The sequence below is a fragment of the Sparus aurata genome, chromosome 22 (genome assembly GCF_900880675.1).
Source record: "Sparus aurata chromosome 22, fSpaAur1.1, whole genome shotgun sequence".
In the NCBI taxonomy this organism is placed as follows: Eukaryota; Metazoa; Chordata; class Actinopteri; order Spariformes; family Sparidae; genus Sparus; species Sparus aurata.
In genome coordinates, this window is record NC_044208.1 from 18,089,905 (window position 1) to 18,106,451 (window position 16,547).

Here is a 16,547-nt window from a genome sequence, read left to right on the forward strand (position 1 = left end):
CCGCAGGAAGTTTATAACTTTTTAGTTTGGGAGAAGAAATTAAAATCAGAGGAGAAAGATCTTCATTGACTGATATTTTCATGCTTAAACTAAATAAACTCTCCATTTTAATGACCAGATCAACAATCACAATTGTGATGAAATAACAGCAAAAAAAAGGTGAGTTCAGTTGACATCAAATGCTGGATTTATTTTATCGAAAAAAGAAAAATATAGCATTCAACTAACTCCACATTGTTGCCTCAGAAAAGACAGGTTACATGTTGAAATAATGACCAAGTTCTTTATATGGTCTTTTTTCTGTGATGTTCAACTCCGTGTTTATGATATTGCTGAAATCTTTATGATGAGCACTTCTATGACTACCAAATATCTGCTGCTCATCACTGGCTTGGCTTGTCATCAATGGGGTGGTCCTTCCACATTGGTTCAAGAATGTGATCTGGCATCTTCTCCATGGCAGTCTGAGAAAACAAAGAACGGGTGAAAATAAAAGCACAATTAGACTGAGCAGGTGGGGTTGTAGTTGGTGTACAACTGACTCTGAAGTAACTTACCTTTGTCACCTCCATGGCTACACCTTCCGGGAGGTTCCTCTGAATGTATTCTAGGTATACTTGTGCTGTGCTGCCTGTTATATGAGCCAGCTACAAAACAAGAGGAGAGACATTTGACATAATCACTAATCACTGTGGGGCATAAATAGCATATTCTTTAAAAAAAAAAAAAAAACAGGCTTACTAAAGGGTTGATTGTAAGTGGCCGGGACAGCACAAAGTACCCAGTGCCATAAAGCCTGATCAATTGGAAGGAACCTTAATACTTTTAATTTGAACAAACAGGCTCATCACCTCAACACATCGGTAGTGTGTCCTCATCTCATACTGAACCCTGTGTTTTTTGAAGATGTGAACTGACTTCAGGAGTGTGAACCTCTCCATGTCCTTGTGAGGTTCGGAGCTGTGGCAGAGCAAGGAAGAGAATCAAAACCATGTCAGTGAGAAATATATAATGGACAGCAGTCTTATGTGGCTGATTGACTGTATTAGTACTCACACGTTGCTGATGGTGATACCCAGTTCTTTAGCTGCCATGGTGGTAAATAACTCATAGCTGTCCAACACGGCCCTGTCGTGACCTTTCACCATTATTGACACCTTCTGATACAGCACGTCGGGCTCTTCTGTGACGGTGATCTGCAAAGACACAAGAGAACAGTCTACTGTGTCACTTTATTACTCAACTACTATAAGAAGTCCTCGGTAAAAGAAACTGAGAGGAATAAGAGACTAGTGACAACTCACTGATGAAGGTGTTGATGGGAGCACTGTTGCTGTGTGGAAGAAAGTGTTGGATGTCAGTGGGAGATGGGACCTGCAGAGACAGAACGGTGAGTCATTTCTTACATATAAACTCTTCTTTTTAAAAACATTAGTTTAGCACAAATCATTTTTTTACTTTACTTTGAGATAGCTGCTTATACAGTAGTTAGTATGGTTTTGGCTCGACACTGAATCCCATTTTGAGACTGTTGAATATATGTAAACTGTTGGAAATGCAATAGACTTTTTCAAATGTGTAACTTGTTTAGAGATAGAGCCACATAAACTCTGCAAACTGAGTGAAATGACCTCTTGGACTCAGTGTTGCTGACAGTTTTTGAACCACAATTGGCATTTAATGATAACATTCATACATGGTATGCATGTGTAAGAGCCTGTAAAATAAAACAAACAAACATATTGAACTAATTTTCACGTTTGAATACACAACCGTGGAAACAAAATCTCTTTCAGCAGCAATAACAACTTCATTTTTTATAATTCATACCAGTACGAATGATACTATGATGGTTGTTTTTTTCTTTATTCATTTTTTCCCTTCATAATATGCCCATTTAAGTTTGATTTTCTTTCCACTTACTGTATAACACATTAAAAAGCATTATAATACAGTCAAAAAATGGTGGTTAAAAGATTGATTATGCCTCATATAGGTACATTTATATGTTTTACTAATGGTAAACAATATGTGCAGCATTGCTTCCACAATGTCTGACAATTTAAAAGAGGAAACAAGTAGATGTAATTCACTCCTCTGGAATTAAAAGGTTGTAATGATAACTGCTGCCTGATTACTGTAGAAAAGTTTGAAAGTCACGAAAGACTGGTGTTTTTTATTTATTTATTTATTTTACCGATATTAATAAACTAATAGGCCGATAAGAAAAAACACAGCTTACCTGATAATGTTACATTTTCTGTGACCTGAACATGCGGCCGAAGCTCTCGGCCCCTGCGGATAAAAACACATAAATAGACATTTAGAGATGACATTTACTGTCTGACCACCACCATGGTGCAACTGTCGTCTCTGACCTAATACTGAGTTTTAATGTTTCCTTCTCATGAACTGAACCGTCACGTTGGTTAATATTTCGCAGATAATGTGCAAAACAAAAAAGACAAACTTACCAAGCGTGAGATTCCACGAAATATCCTTGCCAGAGAACATAATTCTCGTCTGAGAGTCATGGGAGCCGCCATGTTTGTGGAGAAGGTGGGAGAGAAGTTAAAGTGTCTCGACGGTGCTGCCCCCCTGTGCCCTGGAGGGGGAACTACCACTGTAGCAACTGGGTGCTACAATCCTCCCAGCTGTGGTAACCTCATTAATAATATAATCAGATTTTTCAAATGTACATATATTTATTTTTTATACATAGATAGCTATTATATAATTGAGGATAAAAAAAACAATTCATATAGAGAATGGAATTTAAAACAATGACAGAAAACAGCTACATCAGGTAGCCTATCCAATGCAGACATCAAAGTGAATATAAGATAAAAGAGAGAGCAAAAAATGTCTATATGAGGCTTCAGGACTGAGATACAAATTTTCACTTCAGTTTTGATAGCTTCGCAAAAGACATTTCGTAGTATTAGAGCCGCAATGTGAAAGAATTTGAGTTGAGAACCCTGCGATCATCGGCAGGATGTGTGGATGTGTTGACGTGAACAGTTCTGACATTAAGATATACACTGATGTTAACATGCTACCCAGCTAGCCCCGACCCGCTCCGGTCTAAAGCTCATGTGCTAGCAGTGTAAACACCAGCAATCCCCCACTTTCTAATTTTGGACTGCTAGCTGCATGGCTAACTGAGCTAACTAGGTGACGGCAGCTAAAGTTGGCAGCAGTTGGTGGTTACTCTGGCGATATGCTGCCCCCTATCTCTTCTGAGTATGTATTCAACAGGTGGTCAATATCGCCCCTTTAAGCTACATATTAAAAGCACAATTGAATATATTGAGGTTTGTTTAGTTTTTATTTAGTCCTTCCTCCATTCTAATAATCACCAGTGTGTGCTTTGTTTTCTTTGCATCGATCATATTGTGGATTAAGTGAAGCACCACTAACTCTATTATAATCCCATGTGAATGTTACTAATAACTGCATATTGTTGCTCATAAGACTCTGAATGCAGGACCTGTGCTTGTAATTGGATATATTTACATTGATGCAGCCTGTTGATACTTTTACATGGATCTGGATATTTCTTCCGGCACTGCTTGCTATTTTTCGGGCACACCAGTACTAACAACTGCTTAGTTTTGCAGTTGTACAATGACGAACACATCGTTTCATCCTCGTTTGGAAGAAGATCCGATTAAAGTTTAAACACTCCGGTTACTGATGTGAGCTGTGGTCATTTAATTGGTGTAATCACGTGTCTGTCACGTGACTCAGCTCTCGGGCCCTGGCAGCGGACAGAAGCAGGCTGCAGGTAGAGGAAGCAGCAGCGGTACTGAGCCGAGGTAAGCGCTTCACTGCCCATTGATGTTCTCCGGCTTAGTGGACGACAGGTCTGATATTATTCTGCCACTTTGTCCTCTACGCCATTGAACTACGGGTAATTCGAATAGCTACATGCTAACGTAAAAAAAAAAAACGTTAGCATAAACAGTGAGCTAACGTGCTAGCCATAGCTTGTTAGCGACGAGTGCCAACGGCGGATGGACGCAGCCAGTCTCCGCTGATGGTGGCTCTGGTTCAGATAGCTAGCTGTTCGCTTAGCCGGCTAGCTACTGCTGGCTTGTTCGTGGAGGGGACGTTGGCCGCATTCCCGGTTAGATTCTCGTGAATTAACTGGACAGAGGAGATGAATCAAGAGGAAAGATTAATCCCACTGCTGACATGTTTTCATCTGAGCCCACGGAGCTCTCTGGCTTGATCCAACATCCAGGGTCTAGCTAGCTGTGGCGAAATGGTAGCCCACGATGATGGGTGTTTTTGGGCTATTTTGGCATCATCTCACGGGCTTCAGCGGTAAATTGAGTGTCGGTTAGTAGCGTTACTATGACTGGTTCTTTCTTTACGAGAACGTTACATTAGACTAGCATTGCTAATGTATTTCTTTTAGTGTTTTGTGTATGGGGTGCTCTTGGGTTGACACTTGTCCATACTTTATTGGAATTTGTTTGGATCCTGTAATATCTTATACTGACATCTAAATATTCTTAAACAACAGCTGTCAGTCGGGTGTCATATTTATTGGCAAATAGCATCACGATTATACGTGACACTACGTTAACTGGCCACTGGTCTGACCGTTGGGTTTTCTCATTCTAACAGTGAGATTTTCTGATTTCTCGTCTTTTTTTTTTTTTTTTTTTTTTTTTACCCCGAATTGTTTTGTTCTTTACCTCATTTACTGTCTGAGCGTTTAGCCGAGAGAGGCCGCTTTGGTACAAGAGTGTAGCATAATAAAACATGAGCTAAAAATGATCCATGGTTCTGCTAAATAATTAAGCAATTAGTTAAATATCCTTCCGCTGAGCAGGATAGTCCTCATATGAAGTGGTAAGGAGCGGTAAGTGAGGGGTTATTTTAGGCGAGAGCATTAATATTTAAATTAACGGCTGTGCGCGGCAGGTGAGCGTTTTCTGAACCGTTTTACCGTTCGCTTGGAAGACGATTTTATTTTGCATTTTCATCAATTCATCACGGTTGTTTATTTGTCAGCGTGATATAAACATCCTATTTTCTGTAATCCAGGAGTCATCCATGGGATCCCCGAGGCGGGTGTTAAAGGCAGACAGGCTGACGTGATGACGTTACCGGGAGAAGCGGCTCTCCTGCGGGCTGACAGCTGATGGAGAGGAGTCCCTGCTCCTCCTCTCACACACACGGCCGGGGTCGTATGAGGAGGACGCGGAACCCAGAGATGACGCACTGAACTGGACAGAAACCTTACCAACTGGATGGCACTGGGATGGATGAGCCTACAACATAAAGATTTACCCTTTTTTTATGTGGATGTTTGGTCATCGGCTGATATGAGTTTGGATTCTGCCACGGTGATGGATTTCTAAATAGTTCCCTCATCTGTTGCCTTTGTCATCGAAACAGCATCAACACCGTGATCAAACACATCAAAATGACCCGAATGAGTGCCTTTTTGTAGTGTGATATCTCCACTCCAGCAATGCTAAAGTCCACAGCTTTGTGACCTCATTTGTGCTTTTGGAGACATTTTCACAGATCAACTTTTAATCAGTATTGCGAATCGCCGAGATAGCAGAGAAAAAAGAAAAGTACTATGCACCGTTGTCGCTATCTCACACCCGACACCGAACCAGTAACCTCAGCGGAGGAGAGGCGCTCGTAACGACACCGACCCCTCCGAAGAAGAAGCCCCGATCTCCCTCTGGGTACTTTTATTTTATCCACGGGGGGTGCAGAGATCCGCGGGGATGTTCGCCGCCGTGGAGCATGGCCCGGTCCTCTGCAGCGACTCGAACATCCTGTGCCTGTCTTGGAAAGGCCGGGTGCCCAAGAGCGAGAAGGAGAAGCCGGTGTGCAGGAAACGCTATTACGAGGAGGGTTGGCTCGCTACCGGGAACGGACGAGGAGTTGTCGGGGTCACGTTCACGTCCAGCCACTGCAGACGAGACCGGCCAACCCCGCAGAGAGTGAACTTTAATCTCAGAGGACACAACAGCGAGGTAAGAGGGGGTTAATGGGGAGCTGCATTTTAGATCTTCCCCACTCTAGTAAAAATGATCACCTGGTCTTAGCACAAGTCTTTGTTTCAAGTTTCAGTGTGGCATCTTGACATTATTTATTTCAATCTAAATATTTTATACATGTTCATTTTAAGTGATGCCCCCACCTCAGAGTGTTATCTGATCGTCCCTTTTAACTGTAGCTGTTATTTCTGACTCCCCAGAAGAAGTTTACAATTATCCATTAAGCAAATGTAGAATTTCTCACAATTGTTTTCAGTTGTTTTACAAATGGAGTCATTAGAAGTGTGAATTTTCACTGGCCTCACGATTCGATTATGATTCACCTGTCAAAGATTCGAATGAAAAGCGATCCGCGACACATCTCAGTGTATGGCATTCTCAGTGATCTATATTACTGCACATGGCATCTTTTTCATCATTTTAAATTCCACATTTATTCAGAATGTCCTCCCAATAGTTGAACTACAGCAGTCTACTCTAGAAAAACCTGAATCTTATCAGTATATAAACAAAACATTTGCAATCTGTAGTGCCTTCCACGTTTGTTGTAATCTACAATAATATTGTTTTCACATGGCATCCTTAAGATAAGGCATTTATTGACTCTGCCGCACACACCCTTCTTAGAGTTGGATGGCAAAGTTGACAGCGCCTCCTCAGATCTTGGCTGATTAGCTGGGCTTGCTGTGACAGTTACTATGTATGGATGCAGATGTTGGCTTCAGGTGAATATGGCGCTGGTCTCGTTCCAGGCTGTGCTTCCAAGCAAGTTCATAAAATTCGACATTTGCCGCAAGATGTCCATTTTTTAAAAAACATTTGCAGATGATCTCTGCCTCCTTACAAAATAACTCCTACATTATTAACATTAGTCAAATGTCCGCCCAAAATTTAAAGATTGGGAGTAACCTTGCAATGTAATTTTATTGTCCAGTTGAGGCCAGACAATCAACAATCGACATAAGCTGCAGACTCTCAATTATACTGTCTCTACATCGATGCAGAATCTTCCATGTCTGTAATCTTATAATCGAGAAATTTCCACACCTCTACTAGTCATTCACCTCTCTTCTAATTCGTCTTCCTCTATATTGTAAAGAAATCAAACATCACGTTCTGTACATTTATACCTTTTGATGGTAGATTATTTATCCCATTGATCCCCTTTCAACAGGCTGCTCAAACCTAAATCCTTTTCATGTGAGACGCAGGGTAGAGCCCCGGCGATATATCAGTATCAACGTATGTGTTGTCTGATATGCGGCACTATCATTTTCTTTTCTGTTTTTTTTTTTTTATATATATATAATGTGATCTAAAATATATCCTGCTTCCGTTACGCATGTCACATTTTAGGGATCATTGGAAAGAATGTGTGTTTACATATATATATATTCTGTCTATATAAGAATATAGACCCATATATCAATATTCTAATATCTGTATTGACGGTATTGGTTGAGCTCTAATGCAGGAACAGTTTACCTGAAGCTGCTGGTCTTTCAACTTACTTGGAGCGGGTGTTTTTAAGTTTTTCCATGGCATATGATTTTAGAGTTTTACCTAGAAAAAGAGGAGCATGAGGACTCCAATCAGTTTTTTGTGTCTTTGGAAGTAAGAGCTGTATACGATTATTGGTTCGTGTTTAAACTTCCTGCAATAGATCTCCCTGCTGTTCTTCTTCACAGCATGTCAGTACTACAGACTCAGGCAATGCTCTTATCTCTCACCATTGTTTTACCCTCCAGAGTTTCCCACCAGCAGTTCACTCACAGAGCACATTTCTTGTGTTATTGAAACGGCAGCAGAGTAATATCAGAGCCGATCGCCAGCCATGTATATGGATATTCCCATCAGTATTATGGCAGTGGAGATTGCACACAGGTTGCGTTTTCTCCTTTAGTGGGTGTAGCTGTTGGTCAGATGGAGAAAGGTGCCGTGTCAGCATTCCATAAGGCAGCTGAGGGGAGAGTGGATGAATCCCCACAGAGAGTGACTGAAGCGCAGCAGAAATGTCATTTAACTGTGCCCACTTGAATGTGCTCCAAGGTCTGAAATTTGCATTTTGTTGTTCTGGTGCATGCCGTGTGGAAGAGATTAAACCTATATAACTGTTATTTACCTACTTTTTCATATGTGAATTTGACTTTTTCCATCTTAATAGGCAGAAAATTCATGATGACACATTTTTTGTTGTATTAAAGTTAGTCGTATCAATCGTAATGGAACTTGTATAGCAGGCGTTGTTCTCTTTATTTATTTTTAATTTGATCCATATTAGGTGTTTTTTTCCAAAATCCTGCTGCCCTAGTTTTTTGTCTTTTGAAGTTTGGTTGCCATTCTCCTTTGACTCTACCAAAATAAACATTGCACAGCTCTCACCCAATAATCTGGGCTTTACTCACCAAATGTTTTTGACCATCGTGACATCGATGTTTGGTGATTTGAGCATTTTGAGCGCTGGAGCTTAAAAATATTTGGTTGATTTATTTAAAAACATTTTTTGGCATCTTTCAAGATGCTTTTTCACATGAAATGCAGATGCAGCCTCACATTTCCACACTGTCCTCTGACCTCACCCAAGCACCAGTGATGAAAGTAGTAATGTCCTCTCCACTTCGACTCTGGATTTTGATATGAAGCAATAAATAAAGGCTTTGGGAAATGCCCGCAGGAGAATTTGCAAAATCCATCACTCATCCACCGTATGCATAATTTGGGGATTTTGACAGTGGTGGAAATCACACCACTAATGAATTCTGTCAAGTTATGACTGATCTGTTCCTTCACTTGCATCATTTTCCATCCCAGTTCTGTTGAGGAGAGGAGAGAATGCTGTTTGCAGTATACAGTCCAGCACCGAGAAAATAAAGCAAAGCTTGGGTATATTCTTCAGTCCTGTCCAGGTATTAGAATACGTTTTGGAAAAAGCAAAAACTCACCTTAAGCCAAAATTATTTCATTATTTAATTACATTTTTGAAAGGGCTATGTCAGTACATTTGGGCAACCTTTCCTTGTCGTCAAAAGCTGCGTGCTCAGCTGTAAAAGAAATCATGTCCTCTGACAGTCCTGTCCTTTTTAAAACGTCGTCACCAACAACTACAATTGCTCAATGACGGTGCTGAGTGTCCTTTCACATGAATTGGCTCAGTACATGATATGATGAGCTCACACACACAAAAATGCAACATGAACTCATCCTGTTGGAGTCCAGTCCTGCCTGCCAAGATCAATACTCATGCCAGCATCCTTAAGTTTGGCCATATTCCTGTTGATGTATAGACCAGAGTGTCCTGTGATCATTTTAATGTAAGCGAGCGTCTGAACTGATGTGTCTTTTGGACATGGCCCAATACGGGCAATGTAGTAAAGTAAAGGGCAGATATTAAGCTGTCAGACATCTGTGAAGAAGAGGGCAGACAAGTAGAGTGTTGCACTGCCTCTGCTTGGATAAGAGGTTTATTTACACTTGAGTCTAGCACATGATGGAAAAGGTTGGCACTCATGGCACTACAAATATTTTGGATAAAAACATCTTGTGTTTTGGTGAAGCTCAGCTGTTGTCCTGCACTAGCGCCTATTTTCATTTGAAGGCTCTCAAGATCTTCCGATGAGGAAAAGGTTTTGAAGTTCCAGGGCCTGTAGTACATCTCTGATGATGGTTCATCCTCATCTCTGTGTCTAATTCCCCTTCAGCCAGGGTGGGGGATAATTGCAAGGTAATAGCTTCAAAGAGGTGTGTGTGTGTGTGTGTGTGTGTGTGTGTGTGTGTGTGTGTGTGTGTGTGTGTGTGTGTGTGTGTGTGTGTGTGTGTGTGTGTGTGTGTGTGTGTGTGTGTGTGTGTGTGTGTGCGTGTGTGTGTGTGTGTGTGTGTGTGTGTGTGTGGCCATGCTCCTTTTGTTCTGTCTCCAACAACCGTCTTTTTCCAGTCGTGTCACGAGTCTCTTCTTTGTGTTTTTCATGGAGCTTCGTTGCTAAGCAGAAATGCTCAAACCCATAATGCGCACATGTCAGGTCAGCATAATGCTATCATATCTATTTTTATAAACAGTTTTGATTTGTTGTATTATGCTAGATCAGCGGTCCTCAATAGGCGGCCCCCGGGCCGCATCCGGCCCGCCGGCCTCCTCTTTGTGGCCCCCAAACTATTATTCCTTCACCATGAAGTTTTGGTTGGGTCAGCACGTGTGTACCGGGACTTGTCTCCATGCAAACGATACACAGACAGCTAGGTCACTCACTGCTGCGAGTGCAACTTTTAACTTTGACTTTTGTTTTCGGAGCAGTTCGCGTATTCACATTTTGCTGGTGGTAAGAGATTGAATATGGGCGTGTTTCCAAGTAAACTGCTATAACAAAGTGGACAGTGAGAATCAGCAACTCAGAGAAATAGGAACTTCAAAGTTGCATATATTCTCCCTCCAACCAGGACAAGCCCCATGTATCTGACAGTGCAGCGGTATTAAATACTTGGCCTTACTTCACCATACCTTACATAGTTTAACAAGTTATAGCTAGTGTCATCATGTATTTTCAATTATACAAAGAGCGTAACGGACGGGGAGTTTCTCCTTGCAAACACCCTTTCACTCACGGTGCCAAAATTTTTATCATCCTTGTTAAAACTCAACAACATTTACTCACAGAACAAATGAAGTGAAATAACCCACAACCATCTTACATATCATCTTATTCACAAACACATTCACGAACCATAATTACACCAACAGAATACCCAAGAGTCATTGCGCCACAGTCCACAAGGGACGTTACAATATGGCAGGAAAAGCTGTGATGAAGATTTCCAATTTGAAACGGCATCATGAGACAAGGCATAGGAATTTTGAAGAGACATTTCCTCAAAATTCAGAGATAAGCAAAACACAAATAAATGCACTGAAATCGTCATATCAAGCTGCAAGCAGGATTCTTGTCACATCTATGTCACAATGAAATCAAATAATGCATGACTGAAGTGATAGACACAATGTTTGAAGGCAAACAAAAAGAGGAAATATTCAACTATGTATTTTAATTTATGTTAAAATGGAAATTACATTTTATTTTAGTTCGTATTTTGTTGTTTAGAATGAAAAGGACATTTTGTTTTGAATATTACAGTATTATTGCATGTGGCCTGACAGACCTCAATACATGGACCTTTGAGTCATTGAAAAAAATCTTTGTGGCCCTTTAAGATTTGTATTTGAGTATCCGTGTGCTAGATTATGTCAACATTGAATATATTACTTTATTATGGTCCTATCATAATATTGGTCCTACTCACGACTGCAGCTACAAATTATATTAATTTATCAATTAACTTAAGACTATTTTTGTTTTTGTTGCTTAAACAGGAAGTTTGTTGGTAGCATAGCCAAATTTTAGCCTGCTTGGTTTGCCCCCACCTTTTTGACAGATGACACGAAATGTGTCATTCGATTGATAACTACAAATCAATGTTCCGTTACTACACTGCTTTCCTTTTTCAAAACTGAGGTCAAGCCAAAACCAAATACCACCCAACTTGTAGTATGTCACCCAGCAGTGTGGAAGTGTGTAATGGTCCATTTTTTTTACCCTATGAGCAAAGGGGAATACCACAGCCCCTTTCCTTTGTTTTCTCCAGTCATCTAGCTCCAATTTAAAATTATTTATTCATTCATTCATTCATTCATTCATTCATTCATTCCTACTGCATAGACAGCCCAGTTTAATGCAAGGACCATCTTGTCTAAGTGAAATATTTGACATGCAGCAAATGGCACAGGTCGGACTTGATCCCTAGGCCTCTGCAGCGAGGACAAAGCCTCTGCATATGGGTCACATGCTCTACCAACTGAACTACTTGGGCGCCCCGTAATGTAGCATCTTAACACAGCGTTTTTTTTCCAACAAGCAATTTAGAACCCATAGATATTCAGTTTACAACGAATAGAAAAGCAACAAATCTGTACATTAGAGTAGCCGCTGCCAGTGACAAAAAATGACTGAAAAGATCAGTCAAGTGCTGATTAGTTTTCTGTTAGTCGATTAATTATTTCTTTACTTATCATGTTCAGAGTAAAATAATAATTTAAAAAAATAATAAATAATAATTTCTTGATGGGGCTGTAGAATCAGTGGCAAAGATTGCACCCAGGCTCGGAACAATGAATTTTTCTGGGTTTTGAGAAATATTTGAACAAGCTCATCTGAAAATGCAGTCAGCAGTCACATCATGGCGTGTATATATTCGCTTAATGCTATCGATTAGTTTACTCACGTTAGCGACACTGAGTTGAGTTGGCACCGGTCCCAATTAATTAAGCTACCTATGTTACGTAACCTTAGCTGGCCATCAGTATTTTGCGAATGTCTATTGAACTTATAAAATCTATTATAAGTTTTCTAAAGCTAATAAGTCTACCTTTTCTCCGGTGAGTCGTTGCCCTATTTTCAAGATGACACGGACTCTGACTCTCCAACCTGGTGCCTGGGTGCTTGACGTGATGTCACTTTCAAGGCCTTGCTCTCGTGAGTAATTAACGTCGATGGCACCGGTAAGTTATGGGGGAGGGCGGGGGGAATCTACTCTAAAGAGTAGATACTGAGCAAGATAGTTATCTAGTTTATCTCAGCACTCGCGACACCAGTGCAGGACTCTGCTATGAAGGTGGAGATATGATGCGGCGGTGGTGTATTTGCGACAATTTAAAAAAAAAAAGAAAGAAAAAAAAGAAATTTGAAGGAGCGGCGGCTAGGATTTAGGCGTGTCGGCCCGCCACTCCTAAATGAATGTAGAGGAAACACTGTTGTTGATTTAACATGATGACTTTGTTAGTGTCTGTTTTAAACTGATTCTAGCTGATTGATCATTGAGTTGATGTGACATGACTGTTGCAAACAACGTTGTGTTTAAACACAGATTAAATATGTTTGCTTGAGTAACAGTCTTTTTAGACTAAAAATAAATCAAGCTGACAAGTTTTAAAAAAAATTTTGTATTGAAAGAAAATCTGGCTTTCAATGTCCTGATACTATTTTTATATCATTATCCAAACAGAGCTGCTGAACTTAGGGAGCAGGCTTGTCAGTTGCACCTCACTTAAACCAAATTGAAAATAGATGAAAGCAATGAGTTTTGCATCTCTTTATTTGACTATACTTCTGACGATGCAGAGTAACCCCTCTGGGACATGCATCAGAATAGATCAACACCTCTTTTGACAATCGGGTGCTTTTTTTTCCCCATTACAGTGCGAACAGATGCTGAACTAACTGAGCAGCTAGTCACTGGGAGCCCATTCATTTTCCATGAGAGCTGTATGTCCTCGACTGGCTTGACAATGACTGTCTACATGTTGACAAGGAAATGTTGGCTGCAGCGCAGGTTTTGGGCAAATTGTCTTTCAGAATCCTGTCAACTGCTAGCTGTGAAATTTGTCTTGCAATCAAATCATACATGTATGCTTTTCTATGAGAGGGAAATAGTGATATTTGCAGTGAAACTATCCACTTGTGATTTGTTATTGCTCCAACATCTTTGGTCTGTCAGTGTATGTTTGCTATAGTAAGTTGCTCACAGTCAGACAGCACAGCACAATTGCTATTTTTTTTTGAGCATGGACACTATGAGGCAAAGTAGAACATTAAGTGGCAGTCTCAAGGGGGGGTGTTTTGAATTTGTTTGCTGAAAATAAGCATCCTGATAAAGTCAGCCAATGTCATAGTGTTTATGAATTGTTGTAGCTGAAAGGATGAAAAAATGTTTTGGACTGCTGAAACAGTTCAAATGCGCAATCTGTTGTTGTCCTGGAACATCATACGTTTTGTTGCTCCAGGACTATCACTGCAACTCATCAATCATGTTTTTGTTATGCCATAGCTCTGCACTCGGGGAAATAGGACCTTGGGAAAAGTTATCCATTCTGACATTGTTTACAGTTGTGAGAGGGTGTATGCCAAACGATGTTTTCATAAACCTGACCAAACGGTGACAAAAACTGGAATTGGTATACAAATATTAAGCAAACAGTATAATAGTATGTCCTAAATGGGGTACAAGTGAATGCCCTTTACTTAAACCACACAACCATGACTGCTTACTGTTGTTGTTGATTTTCCTAACCTGTTGTAACATTAATTATGATGTTCTAGGGACAACACCAACATGGTAAATCAGGTACACCCAGTTTATACACACCTAACTAACAGTCCCATGAGGTTTATGGGTGGATTCACACCTGTTGGTTTTCCCTTTGAGGCCAGATCCAGGCTAACATGGGCAATTGTCTGAGGCCCTAATCCAACAGAGACTGGTGACCCCAGGACACCAAGCTCGTGTTTACCACCTCACTATCTAGGTTGAACTGACAGATTAGTATGAGCCCATGTAGGCCACAAAAGCACAAAGAAGCTGCAAGAACCTGTGTCTGATCAGATGTTTTTACTTTGTACTAGTATAGTTACGATGATAAGTGCTGGTTTATTTGATACATGAATATAGAACCGAGGAACATTTGAATTCTCTCTACAGAAGTTTCAGTTAAGTCAGTTAGTGTGACTAGAACTGTAAATTGTAAGTAATACTATACTGTAATACTAATTGTCAATTGTTTCAGGCCTCTGAAAACTTCTTGACCCTCCAACTTCATGGGGTCTATTCACTCGTCTACTGAACTGATAGATCAGAGGGAATCAATCTCTTTCTCAGATAACCCCACCACCATGTTCTTCTGTGTGATTTTTTTTTTGCTTGTGCTGTGTGACGATTTTGTGTTCTTGCCGAAGCCTTATGAATAAATCATTTAATAGCTCTCATAGAGGGTTTGTACAAGACAGTGTACCAACACTGATCTGAGACCTGCACAGCACATTTTAAAAGGCAACAATCGAGTAAGAGATACTGGATTATTTAATGGGGACCATAATAATGGATTACAAAACAGGTAGAATGCTGCATATTTTTTTCTTGCAATACAAGCTGAAGAAAGTTGGAGTAAAGTCATAACTTTTTCCTCAGTGTCACCTACCTCAACTTCCTTCACCACGTGTGTCCAGACACTAATCTGTTGTCCGCGGTCTTGTTTCCTTCTTCTGAACCAAAGCTCTCCATCCCCCACTTCATTCTCTCATGATCTCCTCACCCGTGCCTCTACACGTCTTTTTCTCTCCTCTTATCTGACCTCTTGACATTAGAAGCCCTGCTCAGGATCGAAGATTACAGGACCCATTCACTGCATTAAAATGGTCTCACCAAATGTGCTTAGTGGAGATGGCTTTAGTGTGCTAATCCATCCTTGGAGAGGACATGTTGCATAACACTCAGGTCCCCTGCTTCCTCAGATTCAGGTGTACTTTTCTGCTTGCTAGAAATTTTCCAAGAGGGACAGTGTGGCCTGTACAGTGCAGGTTATTTTTGTTATGAGCAGTGTTTGTCTGATCAGACAGACATATCTGCACACTTGGGTTCACATTGTTTTAGAGTTGTGCTATTTGCAGGATAAAAGCAACTCATTCCAGCCTACACAGCAAACGGATGTGAAGACAAAAAATTCAAGCACTGGAGAGCCCTTCTTTGCATGTCTTTTTGTACTCTGTGTGCCACTTTGATTGCCCTTAATGTTTCAGATAGGTTCAGTATTTGCTTACACAAACTGACACATGTTTATGCGTGTCAGTTTGATTAATCTCTGCACATTGCATTCATATTTTGTTAGATTATTACAGCCCAGAAAAGAATGACAAAAACTGTTAAATTCAACATAACAAACTCATGACAAGTTGATAGTCGAGTTGCATCATGATGCTACTGATTTATTTATGCATGTCACAATCCTTCAACAAAATCTCCTATTACAACTCCGGGACAGCCTGGAAAATCATATTGCTATTATCAGTATCATTAAAAACATCATGACATTAAGCGTCTTGAAGCCGGTAGCCTCATTAAAAGGTGGCGCTCCATGCAGTGCTGTTGAAAATGGTCTGCCTCACACTCGTTGGCAGTAGTTGCAATATAAAATGCAGAATTTAACTGCATAACAGCTGCTTGCATAGAAAACAAGGTCAGCAATGAATGTAATTTGTTACCCATGTCAATTTAACGCTGGTAGTCAAGGATCATGTCTTTCCTTCTCTTCCCGAAAAGGGTGACGTGAATAGGGGCATGGCGAATCAGGGAAGGACATATTGTAACTGATAAAAAAAAGTTATCTAAAAGTGACTTTAAATGCTATTGAGGTCTCTACAGTAGGCCAAGAGATGTAGAAAAGCTACTTTCTAAGACGTATCCGTGTATATGTTGACAGTGTAAATTGTGGCATACATTAAACCCTGAGCAACCACATTTTCTAATTGTTGGATCACATAAAAGTTAAGTGTAAGTAGTAAAATACTAATGTTGTAGCTTTTACCATAAATATATAATTTTCTTAATCTTCTTGGCTTTGAATCTAATATAAATTCTGTGCCATATCAGCCATTGTAGGGAGAAAGTACAGCCCAGTAGTGTGTGTACATTTAAATAATG

General features: G+C 40.3%; 2 protein-coding genes across 5 annotated transcripts in view; one reads left to right on the forward strand and one right to left on the reverse strand.

The window, feature by feature from the left end:
• Positions 1 to 164: 164 nt before the first annotated feature.
• Positions 165 to 2,620, reverse strand: mrps10 (mitochondrial ribosomal protein S10). Its single transcript, XM_030405922.1, has 7 exons — positions 2,475 to 2,620; positions 2,243 to 2,295; positions 1,305 to 1,374; positions 1,057 to 1,196; positions 852 to 960; positions 558 to 647; positions 165 to 464 (listed from the first exon to the last, which is right to left on the reverse strand). The coding sequence occupies exons 1-7, from the start codon at positions 2,544 to 2,546 to the stop codon at positions 384 to 386; spliced, it is 615 nt and encodes a 204-aa protein (XP_030261782.1). The 5' UTR covers positions 2,547 to 2,620; the 3' UTR covers positions 165 to 383.
• A 1,078-nt stretch (positions 2,621 to 3,698) lies between these two features.
• tulp4a (TUB like protein 4a) overlaps positions 3,699 to 16,547 on the forward strand; it is a 34,950-nt gene continuing 22,101 nt past the window's right edge. For 2 of the 4 annotated variants that reach the window (XM_030405914.1, XM_030405917.1), the window contains exons 1-2: positions 3,699 to 3,818; positions 5,059 to 6,008. In XM_030405914.1, coding sequence (XP_030261774.1) covers positions 5,757 to 6,008 — 252 coding nt within the window. In that variant the 5' untranslated portion in view covers positions 3,699 to 3,818; positions 5,059 to 5,756. Of the gene's footprint in view, positions 3,867 to 3,990; positions 4,345 to 5,058; positions 6,009 to 16,547 lie in introns of those variants that run through there. The other 2 variants (XM_030405916.1, XM_030405915.1) reach the window with 2 other exon arrangements.